A 26,985-nucleotide genomic window follows, 5' to 3' on the forward strand; every position below is an offset into this window, starting at 1 on the left:
AAAAAACAAGAAATATCTCAAGGACTGCAAAGATTTTCAGCTCCGTCTTGATCCAGATCATCATCAAACCTCAATCATGCTGCTGATTGGCTGAAGGTGGCGGTGATTGCTGCGACACAGAATGCCATCAACGTGTTTGGTGATTGCGTGTGCTCTTGACTCGTGTGTGCGTTGTTCACATTTGCTTGCAGCTGCAGAGCGTATTCAGTGGTGAGCACAATGTAATCATGGCTTTGCCTAGGAAACTGACCAACCAGGCAGGTCGACAGAGTCTCTGCAGTTTCACCACACACCTGTAAGGTCATAGGTCGGTCACAGAAAAATATTTCCTTGTTGCTCCACTTCTTGTAACTTTCACCAGTTTGCCGCAGCTGTTTAGTTTGAATGTTTGCCTGGCTTATCAGAAGTTGTGGGCAGTGTCAGTGTGTGACACAGCAGCTGCACGATGTAAACGCAGCAGACCCTCACTGGAGAATAATGACACACGCCACACAAAATATAAACACACACTGGCTTTTAAACAGCGCCAGAAAAATGTATTTATAGATTTCATAACATAATAAATTGCCGTCATACTACAGGGGGTTTACTGCTCAGCGGGTAATTGTTTTTGGTTTAAGGAATTCAGTTACATAACGTTTCTGATTCTTACTAATTCCAGCCGACTGTATTTAGCATCGAACGGTAAGCTAGCTACTGTTAGCGCGATAGATACCAGAAGTGAGTCACGTCTCTTCACAATAGTCACGTACCTTCGCGATAACGTGTGGAGAACATCATTAATTTTACGTCTTTATTCTATTTGAATGCGTGAAATAAAAATAAACGTGTTGCAAATCGATGCCAACTGAAGTGTATTCCCGCGTTTTTATCTAGTTTAGGAGCGTTTTATTTTGAAAAACAGCAGTCGGAAGTGGGCTCGTCGCAGCGGTCAGCTTTAATTGGAGCTGCGGGTGTCTGACCTGATTGCTCAGTCCGCTCCGTGGAAGCGACCTGCGTGGCTCCACCGCGTCTTCATCTCCGTTTCTACCACATTCATGGGATTTAACAAGCGGCCTGTCGCTGAGAACGGAATGGAGAACTTTAAAGTGGACTTTGAATGAAGCTTGTGTTCTAACTAAGCTCCCTGCGTCCACCTGAGGAGTGAAGATGAGAAGTTTCTTCATCACCTTGTGCTTCTCCACATGTGCGCTCATGGTAAGACTGCTTCTGTGTTTACAATGGGGTTTGGATGAATTGTCGACTAATTGATTGTATTTATTTAATCATTTAATAATTTAATTAATACAATGTAAATAAATCAATTAATCGCCAATTCATCTAATTGATTAATCCATATGTATGTACGTATATTGGATGTTTTGAAGTGATTCAGCGTTTGCAAATATTTTACAGTAGCCAGTTTAAAGTACTTCAGATTTAGCTTCAGCTGTCACTCAAACTGCTTGTAACTTCTTCATGAATTCAAGTACAGAAACCATTCAGGTTTCATTTTTCAGGCTTCAACCTTTCAGGCACTGCTTCAGCATTTGGCAAAACATTTCAGCAATTGCAATCACGGCACATTTTCTTTAGGAAATGTATTTCTAGTTATTGTTATTTGCCATTTTTGGAGCATTTCCCCAATTTACTAGCATTTAAAACAAATACTCAACGTGTTTCTAACTATTACATTAGATGACATTGGGAATTTGATTTAAAATAGGTAATGAGCAAGATTTATTTATTTTTTAACTTGATGATAAATAGCTTTTCTGTCACATAACAGATTAAAAGCAGAATCATTTGGACATCTTCCTGCACTTAATGCTAACCCTTAATTGATTTGTTCTCCGGTGCATTACCAGACAGGTGAATTGAGTCTCCCAGCATTTCTCTTTTCATTAAGGTCATTTGTGGCTCCCCAGCACATGATTTGCACTTTCCTCCCGTGGATGGAGGCTGCAGCACAGGATAAACACGTCTCTCCCTTAAGTACACAGACATCTGGGCTTCTGGACGCCACAAGTCTCCAGTGACTAAAAGCAGACAGAGCTGTCAAAATGTTCACATCCCCAAAAAATACAAGAGTGGTAATTAATTAACTGACAAATGCTGTTAGAGGGGAAAAAAAGGAATCCACAAATGTACTTTACTTCTCAGTCTGGTTCTTTCTCTTGCTGCTGCCTTTTCCCCCACGCAGAGGTCAGAGTTGACACTGATGCACGTGTAGCTACAGGATGCGGTGTCTTTTTGTTCAAGGGCACTTCAGCAGGGCAGATGTGTGGTTTGAAGTTCTGTAGTAATGTTTCTGCAATGTGAAGCGATGAGTGTATGTGTGATGTTTCAAACTACCACCTTAAGGCCTGACCTCAGGGTGAAGTCTTCTTTCCTCTTCTTTGGGCCATTTCTGTCACTCACTTTGATTCCTGACAATTCAGAGTGTCAGCTGGATTTCTGTGTTTTCCATCGCCGTTCTGTTTAGCCTCTTAAACTCTAAGACAGACTCAACATTTCACGGTTTGCTACCTGACGTGGTTCTGGAGGTCCTGGTCCACTAAAGGAAAAAGCTGTACATACAATGCTAAAACCATTTCCAACACACTTTGATTTGTTGAAACACCTCATTAGATTGTGAAATCCTCCTTAAAGTTGCAGAATGGAACTTTATAGAAACTTGTTTGTGTTTTTTTTAACTTCTTGAGTAATTGAGTGCTCTGTGAATCATTTGTCTGAATTGGAAATCCGCTTGGGGCCCAGAAACTACCACCATTCACTACGAGGCGGACTGCTACCTCATTTGTCAATTATGTGCCGGTTACACATGGATACATTAGAAAAGTTGAACTGTAACTTTGAAAACGTAATTAGGGTTTTTGGCAGTGCAGGTTGGAAAAGTCCTCCACAGGAAGCAACACACTCTTACAGCCTGCTGCTTTAAACACTTGTTGCACACAAGCGGAAGAGAAGATACCAGAACAAACGGCATCATGTGGAACACAAATGCCAAATGACATTGAAGGGTCGAGCTATGAGAAATTTGTTTCTGCTTCAACACGGTTTGGATTTGCTCAGTTAAATGTTTTCCTCACCACAGGAGCGCAGGGGCTCAGGTGTGAGCAGGCTCAGGTGTGAGCTGGCTCCTGTCACAGTTGTGCATTCATCTTATCAGACTCGTTTTGGGCTACAACATGTGTGGAAAAACAAACCAACACATGAGGGTAAACAGTGCAAACACAGAAGAGCTCACATCATCAGAAGAGTGCCTGCTGGTGGTAAACTAGAAAGCGCGCCTACTCGTTCTGCCGGTGCAGATGGAGGACAGAAGGACGGTGGGAGGCTGGGAGCAGGTATGTCCACCTCCAGATGGATCAACAGCAACATCTGGCATCACAAAACTCCCTCCGTCCCACACTACCACCCACTGTTGTTAGTGAAGCTTTCAGTGCAGTTTGCCTCAAAATCAAATCCAAAAAGAGACGCCGCCTCTATCCTGCCTCACTATCGAGCACTTTGAGACTTTACAGAGATTTTGGAGGTTTTCTCCATCATCTTTGAAGCTGTTTCTCCCATACAGGTGTGTGTTTGAGACATCCTCCTCCCGTCTCCCTCCTGCCACAAATTACTTTCTTAACCGAGTCTCCTTTTGCTTATTCTTTCCCCTTACATATGTCGGAGATCTCAGCCTAACTTTGGGCCCAGTTTACTGTATTTTAAATTGTTTTGCCATTGAGTTAGTTGCAGAAGTCCGGAGCGAGATAAATCAGTCCAAATGTGAGATAGTGGCACGTCAACGTTTTCATTTTCAGAGGGAAATATTGAACCTGGTAGTTATTTCACATTTTACATTGAAAAGCAGATAACATAAAAATCCATCAGCTATCAGGTAAAACTTTTTATTTCCAAACTTTCAACTTTGCATGAACTCTAAACTTGCACGTAATCCTGATTTGAAAAGACACAGGCTAGGTTTTTGGATGATTGAATACTTCTACCTGACTGTGATTTGAAAAGCTTGACTTCTTTTGGTTCAATGTAGTTTTCTCCCCCCTTTTTCCTGCAGTGCATGTCGTACTCTCCTGACCTGATGTACAGTCAAACACATTGCTCACAGTAGAAAAGCTGGAGCTGCGGTGACAAAGCTTGAATCATCGGCGCGTGTGAGGCTGCGATCGAATCCGGCAGATGCACCAACGTGGTAATGGACATTTTTCAGCAGGAAATGGCCTGAGTTGCCCCTTAAATGATGGCGCCGGGCGATAATTGCTGCACTTGTTTAGTGTTTTCAAAATACCTAAATTAGATGAGTCACCTGCGTCTGTGCCAACACAGGGAGCAGGGATGTAGAAAGCTGCAGCCTTCCGCCTTCTCTCCCACGTGGGAATGAGCTGTATTGATTCACCGTCCGCGGGTTGTGGCGTGGTTGAGGCTCCTGCTCCGCGCCAGAGCACTGCAGCTCCTGTGTGCTTGTCGACGGAAGGATCACGGTGCGTCTGGCTCTGTGGGTCCAGAGGGTTTCAAAAAATAACATAAAAAGGAAGCTGCCTGTCTGAAACTGAAGTTATAGAAACGTCCAGTCCACTCAGCCTCACTTTTAATACATCATATGTCACATATTGATGTAATTTACTGTTGTTTGTCATACAGAGCATCCATATTTTAATATTGCTTTAACTTTGTCATCCTTAAACAACTTGAACATAACCTTTCATAGACCTGCAGTCCAGTGAGTCACACTCGCAATACCTATACACTGTGCCTGCTGACGGGTCAAATGGTTCTAAAAGTAACGGTTACGTAAAGAAAAGTTAAGTAGAGCAGCACTTGTTGGCTCACTGAGGGGAGATAAATGTTTTAGCTTATTTTTTTAAGTTAAAGAGAGCAAATCAAGGTCTGAAATGAGGTAAAAAGGTCAAAGCAATGCGAGATAAGACTGGATACTAAAACAAAGTGTGTGTGTGTGTGTGTGTGTGTGTGTGTGTGTGTGTGTGTGTGTGTGTGTGTGTGTGTGTGTGTCACCTTATCAGATTCCAAAGGGTCTCAGAAATGAAGATTACTGTTCACAATATCAAAAACTTTATTCAGTGATTGAGTTTAGTTGGTTTGTACACATTGACTTTGTTTCTCATCAATCATTAAACCTGAGTGTTTATGTTTATATCTTTATAATCATTCACTCCTACAATCAGCCTGAGCATCAACAATGTAAAGGAACATAAAGAATCTTCTCCTCATGTTTCACCACAATCATAATAACATTTATACAGTGAAGAGAAGAAATGAATCATATTCATATGTTTGAACAGAATGAAGGAAAGTTTCCTGCTTTCTCCATGAAGCTCTTGGAATGGAAGAGAAACTCAATCACATTACAGGACAACAATACAGATATTTAACAAAGATTTCAACTGTACAAAGCAAACAACTGTTTATATTTTCATGTGGAAAAATGTGGATTTCCTCATCAGCAGTGACAGACACTGAAAAGAGCGCCACCTACTGACAAAACAAACTAAAGTCCTCATAGTAACACTCACACTGTTTGACTGAAAGGTGAACTAAGTGCAGAGCAGGAACAGCACAGTGACGAGCACGGAGCAACAAAGACACACACTACATTCATTTAAGAAGGAAAACACACAATCTCACCCATTCACTCTGTGATGACTCCTGTCTGCTGACTGAACTCAGCTGTGGCTCCATTACACAAAAGCCAAAGTCCAGCATAGAGCGGCTGAGTGAATGTGGTCTGGACTCTGTGGAGGAGAGTCATGGTGTCAGAGACGCTGTAGAAGGACAGAAGACCTGCAGGCTGATCCAGGTACACTCCTACTCTGGAGGAGGGAGAGGGGACTGAGAGAGGAGTGGTGATACTGTTATGTCTGAAAGAACAACTGTTGTTGGAATGATATAATGACCAAGACTTTAAATTGTTTCCAAATAGACTTTCAGCCCCTCCTCTTTTAATATCCTTGTATGTCACTGCTACTCCAACTCCTCCTCCGCTCCACTCCACCTCCCAGTAACAACGTCCAGTCAGACTCTCTGTACTCAGGACCTGATACCTTTCAGTGAATCTGTCTGGATGAGCAGAATATGACTGAGGTTTATTCATTAATGTCACTTTTCTGTTCCCCTCAGATAATAACAGACGTGTGTATGCTGTGTTTGGATCCATTGTTATTTCCTGTGAATATCTTAAGAATCCAGCTCTGGTCTTGGGCTCTGCTGGTGACAGTGAAACATCCAGATCAGTCAGTGTCAGTGAGATCTTGGTCCATCCCTCACTCAGCATGTTCTGTAGTTGATCTCTGACCTTTGACACAGCCACCGTCACCTCCTCAAAGTGCCTCAGAGGACGGATATTGATGCTGGCTGAGTGTGTAGATTCACTGAGATGTGGCACTGAGGGGTAATTGTGTAGAAACTGGATGTGATCCTCTGTGTGTGACAGCTGCTGCAGCTCAGCGTCTTTCCTCCTCAGCTCAGTGATCTCCTGCTCCAGCTTCTCCTGAAGCTCTTCAGCTCCACTCACTTCAGTTTTCTGCTGGGATCTGATCTGCTGCTTCACATCAGAGCTTCTTTTCTCCATGAGACGGATCAGCTGGCTGAAGATCTCCTCACTGTCCCTCACTGCTTTATCAGCAGACTGATTGATGTCCTTCACCTCCTGCTGAAGCACCTTCACGTCTTTCTGTCTGTCCTGGATTCTCTGCTGGACTTGTTGTCGACTCTCCCCGAGCTCTCTCTGCCTCTCCTTCCTCTCTGCTGCAGCTGAGACTGTGTGGTGACCTTTATGTTCATCCATAGAGCAGAGATAACAGATACACTGCTGATCAGTGCGACAGAAGATCTTCTTAACCTCATGGTGAAGAGGGCAGATGTTCTCCTGAAGCTTGTTGGAGGGCTCCACCAGCTTGTGTTTCTTTAATGGAGCTAGATCATAGTGAGGCTGGAGGTGTTGCTCACAGTAAGAGACCAGGCACTGCAGACAGGACTTGATGGCTTTCTGTTTTCTCCCAGTGCAGAAATCACAACCAACATCTGCAGGTCCAGCATAGCAGTGATCAGCAGGAGCAGCTTGGAGTTCTGTCTTCTTCAGCTCCTCTACTAAATCTGCTAACATGGTGTTTCTCACCAGGACAGGCCTCGGTATGAAGGTCTGTCTGCACTGAGGGCAGCTGGGGATTTTCTCCTTCTCCTCTTCATCCCAGTAGTTGTTAATACATCTCCTGCAGTAGCTGTGTCCACAGGGAATAGTCACCGGCTCCTTCAGCAGATCCAGACAGATTGAACAGGAAAACTTTTCTTGATCCATCTGAATTCCTTGCTGCGCCATTTCACCTCTCAGTGACAGTGAACAGGTGAGTTTCACTTCCTCTGAAATCAGAGCCGTTTGTTCTCTGATCCTAAACCAAGCTCCTCCTTTCCTGTTTCCTCTCTCTGATCTACAGTGCATGTGGCTTATCAACTCTTGCTCAGCACTTGTTGGTCACACTCGTCTGTAGAGTGCAGATCTGTGAAGGGGAGGAACCAGGAAGTCTGAGCCCAGGGTGGAGCTGAGCAGGAGGAGGAGCGAGGACACGTCAGGCCTGTGACTCATTCCAGGAAGAGAAGCAGTTTCCTTGTTAGGTTGATGGCAGAATATTGAAGCAGATGTTGTTGTTTCATTCTTGTCTTCATTGTGTTTGATTGTTCTCAGGTTCATAAATGTACATTGTTCCAGTGGTTCTGTTGGTTGATGGTTGCTTTGATTGCTGCTTTTCTAAACAGTTGAAGCTCTTTTACAAATGAAATCCCCTCACTAAGGCCATACGTCTGATTGAAGGAGGAGAGGAGGGCCGAATGAAGTAAAAACAAAAGAAAGATAGAGAACATATTTAGAATGACACATTTCCTCTGGGTGCTCCGGTTCCGTTCCTATAACGGGTGGTGTATGGACCCAATTGCAGTACAAAGGACTCAGAATCACTGGTAAAGTTCAACGGTTTACTGACACTCAGGCAGACAGCACAGAAACACAGTGACAGATGGCGATCGGTCGAGCGGGCAGGCAGGCAGTCGATCCAGCAAAGGTACCAGGAAGGAGCAGGCAGGCGGGTAGTCAGGAACCGGCGGGTGGTCAGGATACCTGGGAATTCAGGAGGCAGACAAAGCAGAGGAATCGGGGGCAGGCAAGGTCGGTACCGGGAAGACAGCAGCAGCCGGAACCAGCGGGCTCTCGCTGACCGGCTTGACCTTGGACACATGGAATGTCGGGTGCACCCGCATAGACCGGGGGAGCTTGAGCCGGACTGCCACAGGGCTGATGACCCTCTCGATGGCAAAGGGCCCGACAAACTTGGGAGCCAGCTTGTTGGATTCCACACGCAGAGGAAGGTCACGGGTGGAGGGCCAAACCTTCTGGCCCACCTGGTACTCTGCAGCTTGAGAGCGACGACGGTTGGCTGCTGAAGAGTACCGGTCTGCCGTCTTCAGGAGGGAGGCCCTAGCACGGGCCCAGGTCTGACGGCAGCGGTGGATGAAGGCTTGGACTGAGGGGCAAGAGGCTTCCGCTTCCCGGGCTGGGAAGAGAGGAGGCTGGTAACCGTAGGCACACTGGAAAGGAGACAAACCGGTGGCGGAGCTGGTCAGGGTGTTGTGGGCATATTCCACCCACAACAGATGCACTTGTTTAGTGTTTTCAAAATACCTAAATTAGATGAGTCACCTGCGTCTGTGCCAACACAGGGAGCAGGGATGTAGAAAGCTGCAGCCTTCCGCCTTCTCTCCCACGTGGGAATGAGCTGTATTGATTCACCGTCCGCAGGTTGTGGCGTGGTTGAGGCTCCTGCTCCGCGCCAGAGCACTGCAGCTCCTGTGTGCTTGTCGACGGAGGGATCACGGTGCGTCGGGCTCTGTGGGTCCAGAGGGTTTCAAAAAATAACATAAAAAGGAAGCTGCCTGTCTGAAACTGAAGTTATAGAAACGTCCAGTCCACTCAGCCTCACTTTTAATACATCATATGTCGCATATTGATGTTATTTACTGTTGTTTGTCATACAGAGCATCCATATTTTAATATTGCTCTAACTTTGTCATCCTTAAACAACTTCAACATAACCTTTCATAGACCTGCAGTCCAGTGAGTGACACTCGCAATACCTATACACTGTGCCTGCTGACGGGTCAAATGGTTCTAAAAGTAACGGTTACGTAAAGTAAAGTTAAGTAAAGCAGCACTTGTTGGCTCACTGAGGGGAGATAAATGTTTTAGCTTATTTTTTAAGTTAAAGAGAGCAAATCAAGGTCTGAAATGAGGTGAAAAGGTCAAACCAATGCGAGATAAGACTGGATACTAAAACAAAGTGTGTGTGTGTGTGTGTGTGTGTGTGTGTGTGTCACCTTATCAGATTCAGATTCCAAAGGGTCTCAGAAATGAAGATTACTGTTCACAATATCAAAAACTTTATTCAGTGATTGAGTTTAGTTGGTTTGTACAAATTGACTTTGTTCCTCATCAATCATTAAACCTGAGTGTTTATGTTTATATCTTTATAATCATTCACTCCTACAATCAGCCTGATCACCTGAGCATCAACAATGTAAAGGAACATAAAGAATCTTCTCCTCATGTTTCACTACAATCATAATAACATTTATACAGTGAAGAGAAGAAATGAATCATATTCATATGTTTGAACAGAATGAAGGAAAGTTTCCTGCTTTCTCCATGAAGCTCTTGGAATGGAAGAGAAACTCAATCACATTACAGGACAACAATACAGATATTTAACAAAGATTTCAACTGTACAAAGCAAACAACTGTTTATATTTTCATGTGGAAAAATGTGGATTTCCTCATCAGCAGTGACAGACACTGAAAAGAGCGCCACCTACTGGCAAAACAGAGAAACAGTAACACTCACACTGTTTGACTGAAAGGTGAACTAAGTGCAGAGCAGGAACAGCACAGTGACGAGCACGGAGCAACAAAGACACACACTACATTCATTTAAGAAGGAAAACAAACAATCTCACCCATTCACTCTGTGATGACTCCTGTCTACTGACTGAACTCAGCTGTGGCTCCATTATTCCAAAGCCAAATTCCAGCATAGAGCGGCTGAGTGAATGTGGTCTGGACTCTGTGGAGGAGAGTCATGGTGTCAGAGACGCTGTAGAAGGACAGAAGACCTGCAGGCTGATCCAGGTACACTCCTACTCTGGAGGAGGGAGGGACTGAGAGAGGAGTGATGATACTGTTATGTCTGAAAGAACAGCTGTTGTAACGATATAATGACCAAGACTTTTCATTGTGTCCAAATCCACTTTCATCCCCTCCTCTTTTAATATCCTTGTATGTCACTGCTACTTCAACTCCTCTCCCGCTCCACTCCACCTCCCAATAACAACGTCCAGTCAGACTCTCTGTACTCAGGACCTGAGCAGAGCCAGTGAATCTGTCTGGATAATCAGAATATGACTGAGGTTTCTTCATCCATGTTACTTTTCTGTTCCCCTCAGATAATAACAGATGTGTGTGTGCTGTGTTTGGATCCATTGTGATTTCCTGTGAATATCTTAAGAATCCAGCTCTGGTCTTGGGCTCTGCTGGTGACAGTGAAACATCCAGATCAGTCAGTGTCAGTGAGATCTTGGTCCATCCCTCACTCAGCATGTTCTGTAGTTGATCTCTGACCTTTGACACAGCCGCCGTCACCTCCTCAAAGTGCCTCAGAGGACGGATATTGATGCTGGCTGAGTGTGTAGATTCACTGAGATGTGGCAGTGAGGGGTAATTGTGTAGAAACTGGATGTGATCCTCTGTGTGTGACAGCTGCTGCAGCTCAGCGTCTTTACTCCTCAGCTCAGTGATCTCCTGCTCCAGCTTCTCCTGAAGCTCTTCAGCTCCACTCACTTCAGTTTTCTGCTGGGATCTGATCTGCTGCTTCACATCAGAGCTTCTTTTCTCCATGAGACGGATCAGCTGGCTGAAGATCTCTTCACTGTCCCTCACTGCTTTATCAGCAGACTGATTGATGGCCTTCACCTCCTGCTGAAGCACCTTCACATCTTTCTGTCTGTCCTGGATTCTCTGCTGGACTTGTTGTCGACTCTCCCCGAGCTCTCTCTGCCTCTCCTTCCTCTCTGCTGCAGCTGAGACTGTGTGGTGACCTTTATGTTCATCCACAGAGCCGAGATAACAGATACACTGCTGATCAGTGCGGCAGAACATCTTCATCACCTCATCGTGAAGGGAGCAGATGTTCTCCTGAAGCTTGTTGGAGGGCTCCACCAGCTTGTGTTTCTTGAATGGAGCTACATCATTGTGAGGCTGGAGGTGTTGCTCACAGTAAGAGGCCAGACAATGCAGACAGGACTTGATGGCTTTCAGTTTTCTCCCAGTGCAGAAATCACAACCAACATCTGCAGGTCCAGCATAGCAGTGATCAGCAGGAGCAGCTTGGAGTTCTGTCTTCTTCAGCTCCTCCACTAAATCTGCTAACACGGTGCTTTTCACCAGGACAGGCCTAGGTGTGAAGGTCTGTCTGCACTGAGGGCAGCTGGGGATTTTCTCCTTCTCCTCTCCATCCCAGTAGTTGTTAATACATCTCCTGCAGTAGCTGTGTCCACAGGGAATAGTCACCGGCTCCTTTAGCAGATCCAGACAGATCGAACAGGAGATTCTTTCTTGATCCATCTGAATTCCTTGCTGCGCCATTTCACCTCTCAGTGACAGTGAGCGTCTGAGTTAAACTTTCTTCTCAAACTCCTCCTTTCCTGTTTCCTCTCTGATCTACAGTGCATGTGGCTTATCAACTCTTGCTCAGCACTTGTTGGTCACACTCGTCTGTAGAGTGCAGATATGTGAAGGGGAGGAACCAGGAAGTCTGAGTCCAGGGTGGAGCTGAGCAGGAGGAGGAGCGAGGACATGTCAGGCCTGTGACCCATTCCAGGAAGAGAAGCACCTTCCTTGTTGGTTGATGGCAGAATATTGAAGCAGATGTTGTTGTTATGAAAGGAGCCTGTATTTCTGTGATCTCTGTGCTTATTTAACTCACTTTCTGAACGTCTTTTGGGGGCATTTAGCTGATAATGGTTTAAAATATACTTCACAGTATGGCGTGATGAGTGTGATCTATGCGACACTATGGCCTTGAACGCGACTCCTGATCTTTGATGGAGCATCTTCGTCGGTCAAAAAGGGCGAGAAAGACCGACGAGAATCATTTATTAAAGCAAAACGTGCTGCTGCTGCTGCCGCCGCCCCTTTCTTTTATCAGAATATGACGTCTACACTTCTGCTGACATGAACTAAAGCTAATTTAGGATCTGATGAGTCTTAAAACTCAAACTTATCAGGATTTACTCTGCATATTTCTAGTGCAGACATGTTTTATGTCATTAGAAAGCTTAATCGTCTATTTACAGTGGCGGTCCGAGCATTTCACACCTAGGCCTTCTGTGTTGTCCATTTTTCGACCCCCCTCCCCTCCCCCCTCAGTCCGGAGGAGCGCTTCTATCACCGACAGCCCCCCCCAAATAAAACAGTTTTATTAAGTCTCCAAAAGTATGTGAGCGTCAGCAAGTTTGTTCACTCAACAGCGCATTGTCGCAACCAAAGCAGTTTAATTTAAGAAACGTGACGATAAAGACACAAACTACTCACTGCAAATAAAAGAAAGCAACAAATAATTTGCGTTTGTTCATGAGGATAAATTTGCGACAGTGGTGAAAGTGTATTACAGAAGATCACATATATAAATAAATAAATAATAACAGGATGAACAATGACAGGTGGTAATGCAAATCTGTGAAAGAAGCTCCACGTAGTTTCTTCCTCTGTTTGTGGACTGGGCGCTTTCATCGTGTCCTCTAAATGAAAGTTCCGGTTTCCCCCCAAAAAAACAGGACACAATCAAGCAGTCTTTTCAATATTTCCCTATTTTTGCTCACCCCTTCGTTGTGAAGCTCCGTTTCCCTGCGCATCTGTTCGTTGAGCTGTAGATCCACTCGGGTGTCCCCAAAGATTTCCAAAGCAACATTGCTTGTAAGTGTCCAGCTGTTCTTTGATGTCTCGTTGCTGCCTTGGTTAGACAACTCAAGTTTGCAAATCCAGTGTGGCTCCAAACACCACATCGATCAGTTGCAAATAGCAGGCATTCCCAGCAGTACAATTTGCAGTGCCTCTCGGAGGCTGTGAGCCAGGGGTACCTCTCGTAGTTAGTGATTTGAAAGTGGCGGACAAACTCTTTTCCCCGCTGTAAAAGGCTCGCTAGCGTCGGGGTTGCCCGTTCTCTTTTCACAATGGCTAGTTTTCCTTGAAAAGTTTGTCGTGAAAATGGCGTTGTAATTATATCTGCCACAACATCGTACTCTTCTCCTCCTTCAACCATTGTGAATTGAATAAAAACAGCTTGTCCTTTTAGAAATCTACACAAACTAGCTAATTCAAGTTTAATTAGCTAGGTCTGCCTAGCTCTGCCTCTCAATAGTGCATATCCAATCAAAAGACGTCCATGTGCTGACGTTATCCTACGCCTGCTAGAAGGCCGGTAGAAGCCAACTCGAAATCTGATTGGTTAACGCCACAGTTTCATTGGTGTTGACTTTAAGCTACAGGGGCCAGCACTGTTGATTCTGAAGGCCTAAGGGCAGATTTCATGGAACCTGGCAACACATTAAGGCTGAAATATGATTGGATAAAAGCTATGACATGAAGCCCAGCCCCCTCCGACTTTCGTTCTGAGGCTGGAAGCAGCACAACCAAGGCGGAAGCTTTTAAATGAAGAGAATAGACTACGGGGAATAATTTGATACATATTTGTGGAAAAAAAATATATCAAAATTACATTTATATTCTGATGATGTTTAGGCCTTCAGAGAAGGCCTTGCTGGCCCTGACGGTCCGCCACTGTCTATTTACCTGTCAACCTGGAAATGGAAGCGTCTTGCATCAGGCATCACAGGCAGCTTATGGATCAAAACGATACATTCTACCAATTTAAACAAGCCTACATACGACATAACCAATAGGTCAGACGTTTGGACTTCAAATGGCTGACAAACAGTGTCACCAGTCATGTTCAGTATCGGTGGAATTCTGTGATTTCTTTCAACTAAATCCAGGAAGTCATGCTGGGCAATACTGGCTTCACACTGATTGAAACTTCATTGAGATTTCTAACACAGGCGCAGCATTTCACACAGCTATTACCAGACTCTGGGTGGTCCCCGGCAGGAAGCGGTCACCCCCAGAGCTGGTGTGACTGCACGGCCGCAGAGACAGGTGTGTGTCACTTTGCGAAAATGCATGAGGACACAGTCTGATGGAAGAAATTCATTCCCAACCCCAAAGCTAAAACTAAATGAGTCTCCTGCTATTATTCATTTCATTCAGGTAATGCAGTTGTAAACACTTTCAAGGTGTGTGTGTGTGTGTGTGTGTGTGTGTGTGTGTGTGTGTGTGTGTGTGTCACCTTATCAGATTCAGCGAAAGGGTCTCAGAAATGAAGATTATTACTGTTCAATCATTAATCAATCATTAAACCAGAGTGTTTATGTTTATATCTTTATAATCATTCACTCCTACAATCAGCCTGATCACCTGAGCATCAACAATGTAAAGGAACATAAAGAATCTTCTCCTCATGTTTCACCACAATCATAATAACATTTATACAGTGAAGAGAAGAAATGAATCATATTCATATGTTTGAACAGAACGAAGGAAAGTTTCCTGCTTTCTCCATGAAGCTCTTGGAATGGAAGAGAAACTCAATCACATTACAGGACAACAATACAGATATTTAACAAAGATTTCAACTGTACAAAGCAAACAACTGTTTATATTTTCATGTGGAAAAATGTGGATTTCCTCATCAGCAGTGACAGACACTGAAAAGAGCGCCACCTACTGGCAAAACAAACTTAAGTCCTCACAGTAACACTCACACTGTTTGACTGAGAGGTGAACTAAGTGCAGAGCAGGAACAGCACAGTGACGAGCACGGAGCAACAAAGACACACACTACATTCATTTAAGAAGGAAAACACACAATCTCACCCATTCACTCTGTGATGACTCCTGTCTACTGAATGAACTCAACTGTGGCTCCAGGATTACAAAGCAAAAGTCCAGCATAGAGCGGCTGAGTGAATGTGGTCTGGACTCTGTGGAGGAGAGTCATGGTGTCAGAGACGCTGTAGAAGGACAGAAGACCTGCAGGCTGATCCAGGTACACTCCTACTCTGGAGGAGGGAGAGACTGAGAGAGGAGTGGTGATACTGTTATGTAGGAAATAACAACTGTTGTAGTAATGATATAATGACCAAGACTTTTCATTGTATCCAAATCTACTTTCACTCCTTCCTCTATTAGTATCCTTGTATGTCACTGCTACTCCAACTCCTCTCCCGCTCCACTCCACCTCCCAGTAACAACGTCCAGTCAGACTCTCTGTACTCAGGACCTGAGACCTGTCAGTGAATCTGTCTGGATGAACAGAATATGGCTCAGGTTCATTCATTAATGTCACTTTTCTGTTCCCCTCAGATAATAACAGACGTGTGTGTGCTGTGTTTGGATCCATTGTGATTTCCTGTGAATATCTTAAGAATCCAGCTCTGGTCTTGGGCTCTGCTGGTGACAGAGAAACATCCAGATCAGTCAGTGTCAGTGAGATGTTGGTCCATCCCTCACTCAGCATGTTCTGTAGTTGATCTCTGACCTTTGACACAGCCGCCGTCACCTCCTCAAAGTGCCTCAGAGGACGGATATTGATGCTGGCTGAGTGTGTAGATTCACTGAGATGTGGCAGTGAGGGGTAATTGTGTAGAAACTGGATGTGATCCTCTGTGTGTGACAGCTGCTGCAGCTCAGCGTCTTTCCTCCTCAGCTCAGTGATCTCCTGCTCCAGCTTCTCCTGAAGCTCTTCAGCTCCACTCACTTCAGTTTTCTGCTGGGATCTGATCTGCTGCTTCACATCAGAGCTTCTTTTCTCCATGAGACGGATCAGCTGGCTGAAGATCTCCTCACTGTCCCTCACTGCTTTATCAGCAGACTGATTGATGTCCTTCACCTCCTGCTGAAGCACCTTCACGTTTTTCTGTCTGTCCTGGATTCTCTGCTGGACTTGTTGTCGACTCTCCCCGAGCTCTCTCTGCCTCTCCTTCCTCTCTGCTGCAGCTGAGACTGTGTGGTGACCTTTATGTTCATCCATAGAGCAGAGATAACAGATACACTGCTGATCAGTGCGGCAGAACATCTTCATCGCCTCATCGTGAAGGGAGCAGATGTTCTCCTGAAGCTTGTTGGAGGGCTCCACCAGCTTGTGTTTCTTTAATGGAGCTACATCATAGTGAGGCTGGAGGTGTTGCTCACAGTAAGAGGCCAGACACTGCAGACAGGACTTGATGGCTTTCCGTTTTCTCCCAGTGCAGAAATCACAACCAACATCTGCAGGTCCAGCATAGCAGTGATCAGCAGGAGCAGCTTTGAGTTCTGTCTTCTTCAGCTCCTCCACTAAATCTGCAAACATGGTGTTTCTCACCAGGACAGGCCTTGGTATTGAGGTCTGTCTGCACTGAGGGCAGCTGGGGATTTTCTCCTCCTCCTCTCCATCCCAGTAGTTGTTAATACATCTCCTGCAGTAGCTGTGTCCACAGGGAATAGTCACCGGCCTCTTCAGCAGATCCAGACAGATTGAACAGCAGAAGGTTTCTTGATCCATCTGAATTCCTTACTGCGCCATTTCACCTCTCAGTGACAGTGAGCGTCTGAGTATAACTTTCTTCTCAAACTCCTCCTTTCCCGTTTCCTCTCTCTGATCTACAGTGCATGTGGCTTATCAACTCTTGCTCAGCACTTGTTGGTCACACTCGTCTGTAGAGTGCAGATATGTGAAGGGGAGGAACCAGGAAGTCTGAGCCCAGGGTGGAGCTGAGCAGGAGGAGGAGCGAGGACATGTCAGGCCTGTGACTCATTCCAGGAAGAGAAGCAGTTTCCTTGTTAGGTTGATGGCAGAATATTGAAGCAGATATTGTTGTTATCGAAGGAGCCTGTATTTCTGTGATCTCTGTGCTCTGTGCTGACGCTATAAACGCTGCCCTACACATAGCCCTCACACACCTAGAACACCCAAACACCTAAGTTAGGAGGCTGTTTGTTGATTATAGCTCAGCTTTTAACACAGCAATTCCACAAAGGCTTTCGGAGAAGCTGCGGTCACTCGGTTTGACATCCTCCCTCTCTGACTGGGTGCTGGACTTCCTGTCTGGCAGGCCACAGTCGGTCAGGGTGCGGGGGCAGACATCAAGCATCAGGACGGTGAACACAGGAATCCCCCAAGGCTGTGTTCTCAGTCCACTCCTGTACACTCTCTTCACATGTGATTGCGTGGCCTCCCAGTCTGGCACTAGCATCATAAAGTTTGCTGATGACACCACAGTCATTGGGCTGGTGACAGACGGGGAGGAGATGTCCTAAGGAGGGAAGTGGCGGGGCTGGTTGCCTGGTGTCAGATCAATAACCTCTCCTTAAACGCTGAGAAGACTAAGGAGATGATTATTGACCCCAGGAAGAGGCGACAGCAGCACACTCCACTGTACATAGGTGACACTGAGGTAGAGAGGGTCAAGAGCTTCAAATTCTTGGGGACACACCTCAGTGAGGACTTCAGCTGGTCACACTACACCCGCCAGCTCCTCAAGAAAGGGCAGCGGAGACTGTACTTCCTATGGAGACTGAGGAAGTTTTGCATGTCAGCCAAGATCCTCAGTAACTTCTACAGAGGTGCAGTGGAGAGCGTCATCACTTACGGCATCACAGTGTGGCACGGCAGCTGCACTGTGCAGAACAGGAAGGCTCTGCAACGGCTGATAAAAACAGCGCAGCACATCACCGGGGCAGCCCTCCCTCCCACCACTTCAGGACATTTGCACGACAAGGGCCGTCAAGAGGGCCCAAAACATTACAAAGGACATTACCCACCCCCAACACAGCCTGTTCACACTCCTGCCTTCAGGAAGGCGTTACAGGAGTGCCAAAGCAAGGACAACACGTCTGGCAAACAGCTTCTTCCCACAGGCCATCAGACTGCTAAATAAACTTTGAACTCTGCCCCCACCCCCTCACCCCACTCCACTATGTGCAATAACAATCAAAATAATCTGTACACTCTGCACTTTAAACAAACATACCTACCTCCACTCTGCACCTTTGTACATTTTTATTGCAAGAATATTTGCATTATTTTCTATTTTTTATATATTTCTTTATTTTGTTTAGTACTATTTTATTCTATTTTATTTGCACTATTTTATCTTATTTGCACTATTTTATTTTATTTGCATGCCGGAAGACGAAAAAACAAAGTGAGAATTTCATTACACACTGTTAACTGTGTTTATCTGCTGTGTATATGACAATAAACATCTTGAATCTTTAATTTAACTCACTTTCTGAACGTCTTTTGCGGGCATGGAGCTGATAATGGTTTAGAATATATTCCACAATATGGCCTTTGCAGTTACACAGCTGAGTACTTCGGTCCTGTATCCGTTCACTCTAGCTGTCATAATTCAGTCTTGTCTGATCGGTTGTCTGTTTTCCGACGTCTCGGCCATTTCAGAGCTCGTCTGTCTCCCACCTTCCCTGCTCCATCTTCTGCTCCTGACACAGCCTGTCACCTGATCTGCTTGATGGAAACCTAGAAGCTCAGAGGCTCTCACAGAAGAGAACATCACCTGTGGAATACATATTTGTATAAAACATCTTGACCCCTACTGATCCCAGCGTGGATCCATGGGACACTATGGCCTTGAACCCGACTCCTGATCTTTGATGGAGCATCTTCGTCGCCTTAAAGACCGACAAGAATCGTCTATTAAAGCAAAACGTGCTGTTGCTGCTGTCGGCCCTTTCTTTGATCAGAATACCGTCCACACTTCTGCTGACATGAGCTAAAGCTAATTTGGGATCTGATGAGTCTTAAAACTCAAACTTATCAGGATTACACTCTGCATATTTCTAGTGCAGACATGTTTTATGTCATTAGAAAGCTTAATCGTCTATTTAACTGTCAACCTGGAAATGGAAGCGTCTAGAATCAGGCATCACAGGCAGCTTATGGATCAAAACGATACACTCTACCAATTTAAACAAGCAAGTAAACACTTTTTAAGGCAAGGTGTGTGTGTGTGTGTGTGTGTCACCTTATCAGATTCAGATTCCAAAGGGTCTCAGAAATGAATATTATTACCGTTCACAATATCAAAAACTTTATTCAGTGATTGAGTTTAGTTGGTTTGAACACATTGACTTTGTTCCTCATCAATCATTAAACCTGAGTGTTTATGTTTATATCTTTATAATCATTCACTCCTACAATCAGCCTGATCACCTGAGCATCAACAATGTAAAGGAACATAAAGAATCTTCTCCTCATGTTTCACTACAATCATAATAACATTTATACAGTGAAGAGAAGAAATGAATCATATTCATATGTTTGAACAGAATGAAGGAAAGTTTCCTGCTTTCTCCATGAAGCTCTTAGAATGGAAGAGAAACTCAATCACATTACAGGACAACAATACAGATATTTAACAAAGATTTCAACTGTACAAAGCAAACAATGTTTATATTTTCATGTGGAAAAATGTGGATTTCCTCATCAGCAGTGACAGACACTGAAAAGAGTGCCACCTACTGGCAAAACAAACTAAAGTCCTCACAGTAACACTCACACTGTTTGACTGAAAGGTGAACTAAGTGCAGAGCAGGAACAGCACAGTGACGAGCACGGAGCAACAAAGACACACACTACATTCATTTAAGAAGGAAAACACACAATCTCACCCATTCACTCTGTGATGACTCCTGTCTACTGACTGAACTCAGCTGTGGCTCCAGGAAAACAAAGATAAATTCCAGCATAGAGCGGTTGAGTGAATGTGGTCTGGACTCTGTGGAGGAGAGTCATGGTGTCAGAGACGCTGTAGAAGGACAGAAGACCTGCAGGCTGATCCAGGTACACTCCTACTCTGGAGGAGAGAGAGACTAAGAGAGGGGTGGTGATACTGTTATGTCTGAAAGAACAACTGTTGTTGTCATGATAGAATGACCAAGACTTTTCATTGTATCCAAATCCACTTTCATCCCCTCCTCTTTTAATATCCTTGTATGTCACTGCTACTCTAACTGCTCCTTTCCTGCTCCACTCCACCTCCCAGTAACAACGTCCAGTCAGACTCTCTGTACTCAGGACCTGAGACCTGTCAGTGAATCTGTCTGGATGAGCAGAATATGACTGAGGTTTCTTCTTATATCTTACTTTTCTGTTCCCCTCAGATAATAACAGACGTGTGTATGCTGTGTTTGGATCCATTGTGATTTCCTGTGAATATCTTAAGAATCCAGCTCTGGTCTTGGGCTCTGGTGGTGACAGTGAAACATCCAGATCAGTCAGTGTCAGTGAGATCTTGGTCCATCCCTCACTCAGCATGTTCTGTAGTTGATCTCTGACCTTTGACACAGCCGCCGTCACCTCCTCAAAGTGCCTCAGAGGACGGATATTGATGCTGGCTGAGTGTGTAGATTCACTGAGATGTGGCAGTGAGGGGTAATTGTGTAGAAACTGGATGTGATCCTCTGTGTGTGACAGCTGCTGCAGCTCAGCGTCTTTCCTCCTCAGCTCAGTGATCTCCTGCTCCAGCTTCTCCTGAAGCTCTTCAGCTCCACTCACTTCAGTTTTCTGCTGGGATCTGATCTGCTGCTTCACATCAGAGCTTCTTTTCTCCATGAGACGGATCAGCTGGCTGAAGATATCCTCACTGTCCCTCACTGCTTTATCAGCAGACTGGTTGATGTCCTTCACCTCCTGCTGAAGCACCTTCACATCTTTCTGTCTGTCCTGGATTCTCTGCTGGACTTGTTGTCGACTCTCCCCGAGCTCTCTCTGCCTCTTCTTCCTCTCTGCTGCAGCTGAGACTGTGTGGTGACCTTTATGTTCATCCACAGAGCAGAGATAACAGATACACTGCTGATCAGTGCGGCAGAACATCTTCATCACCTCATCGTGAAGGGAGCAGATGTTCCCCTGAAGCTTGTTGGAGGGCTCCACCAGCTTGTGTTTCTTAAATGTTGCTGAGTCATAGTGAGGCTGGAGGTGTTGCTCACAGTAAGAGGCCACACACTGCAGACAGGACTTGATGGCTTTCAGTTTTCTCCCAGTGCAGAAATCACAACCAACATCTGCAGGTCCAGCATAGCAGTGATCAGCAGGAGCAGCTTGGAGTCCTGTCTTCTTCAGCTCCTCCACTAAATCTGCTAACACGGTGCTTTTCACCAGGACAGGCCTCGGTATGAAGGTCTGTCTGCACTGAGGGCAGCTGGGGATTTTCTCCTTCTCCTCTCCATCCCAGTAGTAGTTAATACATCTCCTGCAGTAGCTGTGTCCACAGGGAATAGTCACCGGCTCCTTTAGTAGATCCAGACAGATCGAACAGGAGATTCTTTCTTGATCCATCTGAATTCCTTGCTGCGCCATTTCACCTCTCAGTGACAGTGAGCGTCTGAGTTTCACTTTCTTCTCAAACTCCTCCTTTCCTGTTTCCTCTCTCTGATCTACAGTGCATGTGGCTTATCAACTCTTGCTTAGCACTTGTTGATCACAATCGTCTGTAGAGTGCAGATCTGTGAAGGGGAGGAACCAGGAAGTCTGAGCCCAGGGTGGAGCTGAGCAGGAGGAGGAGCGAGGACACGTCATGCCTGTGACTCGTTCCAGGAAGAGAAGCACCTTCCTTGTTAGGTTGATGGCAGAATATTGAAGCAGATGTTGTTGTTATGAAAGGAGCCTGTATTTCCGTGATCTCTGTGCTTATTTAACTCACTTTCTGAACGTCTTTTGGGGGCATTTAGCTGATAATGGTTTAAAATATACTTCACAGTATGGCGTGATGAGTGTGATCTATGCGACACTATGGCCTTGAACGCGACTCCTGATCTTTGATGGAGCATCTTCGTCGGTCAAAAAGGGCGAGAAAGACCGACGAGAATCATTTATTTAAGCAAAACGTGCTGTTGCTGCTGTCGCCCCTTTCTTTTATCAGAATATGACGTCTACACTTCTGCTGACATGAACTAAAGCTAATTTAGGATCTGATGAGTCTTAAAACTCAAACTTATCAGGATTTACTCTGCATCTTTCTAGTGCAGACATGTTTCATGTCATTAGAAAGCTTAATCGTCTATTTACAGTGGCGGTCCGAGCATTTCACACCTAGGCCTTCTGTGTTGTCCATTTTTCGACCCCCCTCCCCTCCCCCCTCAGACCGGAGGAGCGCTTCTATCACCGACAGCCCCCCCCCCCCAAATAAAACAGTTTTATTAAGTCTCCAAAAGTATGTGAGCGTTAGCAAGTTTGTTCACTCAACAGCGCATTGTCGCAACCAAAGCAGTTTAATTTAAGAAACGTGACGATAAAGACACAAACTACTCACTGCAAATAAAAGAAACCAACAAATAATTTGCGTTTGTTCATGAGGATAAATTTGCGACAGTGGTGAAAGTGTATTACAGAAGATCACATATATAAATAAATAATAACAGGATGAACAATGACAGGTGGTAATGCAAATCTGTGAAAGAAGCTCCACGTAGTTTCTTCCTCCGTTTGTGGACTGGGCGCTTTCATCGTGTCCTCTAAATGAAAGTTCCGGTTTACCCAAAAAAAAACAGGACACAATCAAGCAGTCTTTTCAATATTTCCCTATTTTTGCTCACCCCTTCGTTGTGAAGCTCCGTTTCCCTGCGCATCTGTTCGTTGAGCTGTAGATCCACTCGGGTGTCCCCAAAGATTTCCAAAGCAACATTGCTTGTAAGTGTCCAGCCGTGCTTTGATGTCTCGTTGCTGCCTTGGTTAGACAACTCAAGTTTGCAAATCCAGTGTGGCTCCAAACACCACATCGATCAGTTGCAAATAGCAGGCATTCCCAGCAGTACAATTTGCAGTGCCTCTCAGAGGCTGTGAGCCAGGGGCACCGCTCGTAGTTAGTGATTTGAAAGTGGCGGACAAACTCTTGTCCCCGCTGTAAAAGGCTCGCTAGCGTCAGGGTTGCCCGTTCTCTTTTCACAATGGCTAGTTTTCCTTGAAAAGTTTGTCGTGAAAATGGCGTTGTAATTATATCTGCCACAACATCGTACTCTTCTCCTCCTTCAACCATTGTGAATTGAATAAAAACAGCTTGTCCTTGTAGAAATCTACACAAACTAGCTAATTCAAGTTTAATTAGCTAGGTCTGCCTAGCTCTGCCTCTCAATAGTGCATATCCAATCAAAAGACGTCCATGTGCTGACGTTATCCTACGCCTGCTAGAAGGCCGGTAGAAGCCAACTCGAAATCTGATTGGTTAACGCCACAGTTTCATTGGTGTTGACTTTAAGCTACAGGGGCCAGCACTGTTGATTCTGAAGGCCGAAGGGCAGATTTCATGGAACCTGGCAACACATTAAGGCTGAAATATGATTGGATAAAAGCTATGACATGAAGCCCAGCCCCCTCCGACTTTCGTTCTGAGGCTGGAAGCAGCACAACCAAGGCGGAAGCTTTTAAATGAAGAGAATAGACTATGGGGAATAATTTAATACATATTTGTGGAAAAAAAATATATCAAAATTACATTTATATTCTGATGATGTTTAGGCCTTCAGAGAAGGCCTTGCTGGCCCTGACGGTCCGCCACTGTCTATTTACCTGTCAACCTGGAAATGGAAGGGTCTTGCATCAGGCATCACAGGCAGCTTATGGATCAAAACGATACATTCTACCAATTTAAACATGCCTACAAACGACATAACCAATAGGTCAGACGTTTGGACTTCAAATGGCTGACAAACAGTGTCACCAGTCATGTTCAGTATCGGTGGAATTCTGTGATTTCTTTCAACTAAATCCAGGAAGTCATGCTGGGCAATACTGGCTTCACACTGATTGAAACTTCATTGAGATTTCTAACACAGGCGCAGCATTTCACACAGCTATTACCAGACTCTGGGTGGTCCCCGGCAGGAAGCGGTCACCCCCAGAGCTGGTGTGACTGCACGGCCGCAGAGACAGGTGTGTGTCACTTTGCGAAAATGCATGAGGACACAGTCTGATGGAAGAAATTCATTCCCAACCCCAAAGCTAAAACTAAATGAGTCTCCTGCTATTATTCATTTAATTCAGGTAATGCAGTTGTAAACACTTTCAAGGTGTGTGTGTGTGTGTGTGTGTGTGTGTGTGTGTGTGTCACCTTATCAGATTCAGCGAAAGGGTCTCAGAAATGAAGATTATTACTGTTCAATCATTAATCAATCATTAAACCAGAGTGTTTATGTTTATATCTTTATAATCATTCACTCCTACAATCAGCCTGATCACCTGAGCATCAACAATGTAAAGGAACATAAAGAATCTTCTCCTCATGTTTCACCACAATCATAATAACATTTATACAGTGAAGAGAAGAAATGAATCATATTCATATGTTTGAACAGAATGAAGGAAAGTTTCCTGCTTTCTCCATGAAGCTCTTGGAATGGAAGAGAAACTCAATCACATTACAGGACAACAATACAGATATTTAACAAAGATTTCAACTGTACAAAGCAAACAACTGTTTATATTTTCATGTGGAAAAATGTGGATTTCCTCATCAGCAGTGACAGACACTGAAAAGAGCGCCACCTACTGACAAAACAAACTAAAGTCCTCACAGTAACACTCACACTGTTTGACTGAAAGGTGAACTGAGTGCAGAGCAGGAACAGCACAGTGACGAGCACGGAGCAACAAAGACACACACTACATTCATTTAAGAAGGAAAACACACAATCTCACCCATTCACTCTGTGATGACTCCTGTCTGCTGACTGAACTCAACTGTGTCTCCAGGAAAACGAAGCCTAATTCCAGCATAGAGCGGCTGAGTGAATGTGGTCTGGACTCTGTGGAGGAGAGTCATGGTGTCAGAGACGCTGTAGAAGGACAGAAGACCTGCAGGCTGATCCAGGTACACTCCTACTCTGGAGAGGGGAGAGACTGAGAGAGGAGTGATGATACTGTTATGTCTGAAAGAACAACTGTTGTAGCAATGATATAATGACCAAGACTTTTCAGTGTTTCCGAATCCACTTTTACTCCCTCCTCTTTTAATATCCTTGTATGTCACTGCTACTCCAACTCCTCTCCACTCCACCTCCCAGTAACAACGTCCAGTCAGACTCTCTGTACTCAGGACCTGATACCAGTCAGTGAATCTGTCTGGATGAGCAGAATATGACTGAGGTTCATTCATTAATGTTACTTTTCTGTTCCCCTCAGATAATAACAGATGTGTGTGTGCTGTGTTTGGATCCATTGTGATTTCCTGTGAATATCTTAGGAATCCAGCTCTGGTCTTGGGCTCTGCTGGTGACAGTGAAACATCCAGATCACTCAGTGTCAGTGAGATCTTGGTCCATCCCTCACTCAGCATGTTCTGTAGTTGATCTCTGACCTTTGACACAGCCGCCGTCACCTCCTCAAAGCGTCTCAGAGGACGGATATTGATGCTGGTTGAGTGTGTAGATTCACTGAGATGTGGCAGTGAGGGGTAATTGTGTAGAAACTGGATGTGATCCTCTGTGTGTGACAGCTGCTGCAGCTCAGCATCTTTCCTCCTCAGCTCAGTGATCTCCTGCTCCAGCTTCTCCTGAAGCTCTTCAGCTCCACTCACTTCAGTTTTCTGCTGGGATCTGATCTGCTGCTTCACATCAGAGCTTCTTTTCTCCATGAGACGGATCAGCTGGCTGAAGATCTCCTCACTGTCCCTCACTGCTTTATCAGCAGACTGATTGATGGCCTTCACCTCCTGCTGAAGCACCTTCACGTCTTTCTGTCTGTCCTGGATTCTCTGCTGGACTTGTTGTCGACTCTCCCCGAGCTCTCTCTGCCTCTCCTTCCTCTCTGCTGCAGCTGAGACTGTGTGGTGACCTTTATGTTCATCCATAGAGCAGAGATAACAGATACACTGCTGATCAGTGCGGCAGAAGATCTTCATCACCTCATGGTGAAGAGGGCAGATGTTCTCCTGAAGCTTGTTGGAGGGCTCCACCAGCTTGTGTTTCTTTAATGGAGCTACATCATAGTGAGGCTGGAGGTGTTGCTCACAGTAAGAGGCCAGACACTGCAGACAGGACTTGATGGCTTTCAGTTTTCTCCCAGTGCAGAAATCACAACCAACATCTGCAGGTCCAGCATAGCAGTGATCAGCAGGAGCAGCTTTGAGTTCTGTCTTCTTCAGCTCCTCCACTAAATCTGCTAACATGGTGTTTCTCACCAGGACGGGCCTCGGTGTGAAGGTCTGTCTGCACTGAGGGCAGCTGGGGATTTTCTCCTTCTCCTCTTCATCCCAGTAGTTGTTAATACATCTCCTGCAGTAGCTGTGTCCACAGGGAATAGTCACTGGCTCCTTCAGCAGATCCAGACAGATCGAACAGGAGATTCTTTCTTGATCCATCTGAATTCCTTGCTGCGCCATTTCACCTCTCAGTGACAGTGAGCGTCTGAGTTTCACTTTCTTCTCAAACTCCTCCTTTCCTGTTTCCTCTCTCTGATCTACAGTGCATGTGGCTTATCAACTCTTGCTCAGCACTTGTTGGTAACACTCGTCTGTAGAGTGCAGATCTGTGAAGGGGAGGAACCAGGAAGTCTGAGCCCAGGGTGGAGCTGAGCAGGAGGAGGAGCGAGGACACGTCAGGCCTGTGACTCATTCCAGGAAGAGAAGCACCTTCCTTGTTGGTTGATGGCAGAATATTGAAGCAGATGTTGTTGTTATGAAAGGATCCTGTATTTCTGTGATCTCTGTGCTTATTTAACTCACTTTCTGAACGTCTTTTGGGGGCATTTAGCTGATAATGGTTTAAAATATACTTCACAATATGGCGTGATGAGTGTGATCTATGCGACACTATGGCCTTGAACGCGACTCCTGATCTTT

At 45.1% G+C, this 26,985-nt stretch overlaps 5 protein-coding genes across 6 annotated transcripts; all 5 read right to left on the reverse strand.

Moving 5' to 3' along the window:
- Nucleotides 1–5,038: 5,038 nt before the first annotated feature.
- On the reverse strand, nucleotides 5,039–11,745 carry LOC143000070 (tripartite motif-containing protein 16-like). 2 transcript variants are annotated; one of them, XM_076149312.1, is made up of 2 exons: nucleotides 11,733–11,745; nucleotides 5,039–7,388 (listed from the first exon to the last, which is right to left on the reverse strand). In XM_076149312.1, exon 2 carries the CDS (start codon nucleotides 7,316–7,318, stop codon nucleotides 5,633–5,635), a length of 1,686 nt encoding a protein of 561 aa, XP_076005427.1. In that variant the 5' UTR covers nucleotides 7,319–7,388; nucleotides 11,733–11,745; the 3' UTR covers nucleotides 5,039–5,632. The 2 variants fall into 2 exon arrangements, with proteins under 2 accessions (XP_076005427.1, XP_076005426.1); XM_076149311.1 differs by lacking the exon at nucleotides 11,733–11,745 and adding an exon at nucleotides 8,672–9,262 and having other exon boundaries at nucleotides 5,039–8,577.
- On the reverse strand, nucleotides 9,410–11,806 carry LOC143000096 (tripartite motif-containing protein 16-like). Its single transcript, XM_076149313.1, has one exon. It carries the CDS (start codon nucleotides 11,681–11,683, stop codon nucleotides 10,025–10,027), a length of 1,659 nt encoding a protein of 552 aa, XP_076005428.1. The 5' UTR covers nucleotides 11,684–11,806; the 3' UTR covers nucleotides 9,410–10,024.
- Nucleotides 11,807–12,601: 795 nt separating this feature from the next.
- LOC142996520 (tripartite motif-containing protein 16-like) lies at nucleotides 12,602–16,725 on the reverse strand. The gene has a single exon (XM_076147471.1). The coding sequence runs from the start codon at nucleotides 16,692–16,694 to the stop codon at nucleotides 15,054–15,056; it is 1,641 nt and encodes a 546-aa protein (XP_076003586.1). The 5' UTR covers nucleotides 16,695–16,725; the 3' UTR covers nucleotides 12,602–15,053.
- A 2,500-nt stretch (nucleotides 16,726–19,225) lies between these two features.
- On the reverse strand, nucleotides 19,226–21,625 carry LOC142996476 (E3 ubiquitin/ISG15 ligase TRIM25-like). The gene has a single exon (XM_076147457.1). The coding sequence runs from the start codon at nucleotides 21,510–21,512 to the stop codon at nucleotides 19,848–19,850; it is 1,665 nt and encodes a 554-aa protein (XP_076003572.1). The 5' UTR covers nucleotides 21,513–21,625; the 3' UTR covers nucleotides 19,226–19,847.
- A 2,172-nt stretch (nucleotides 21,626–23,797) lies between these two features.
- On the reverse strand, nucleotides 23,798–26,769 carry LOC142996424 (tripartite motif-containing protein 16-like). The gene has a single exon (XM_076147422.1). The coding sequence runs from the start codon at nucleotides 26,524–26,526 to the stop codon at nucleotides 24,850–24,852; it is 1,677 nt and encodes a 558-aa protein (XP_076003537.1). The 5' UTR covers nucleotides 26,527–26,769; the 3' UTR covers nucleotides 23,798–24,849.
- Nucleotides 26,770–26,985: the final 216 nt, after the last annotated feature.

This window comes from Genypterus blacodes, unplaced genomic scaffold, assembly GCF_046128005.1.
Source record: "Genypterus blacodes isolate CSIRO-AG114 ecotype Tasmania unplaced genomic scaffold, CSIRO-AGI_Gbla_v1 ptg000005l_1, whole genome shotgun sequence".
Classification (NCBI taxonomy): domain Eukaryota; kingdom Metazoa; phylum Chordata; class Actinopteri; order Ophidiiformes; family Ophidiidae; genus Genypterus; species Genypterus blacodes.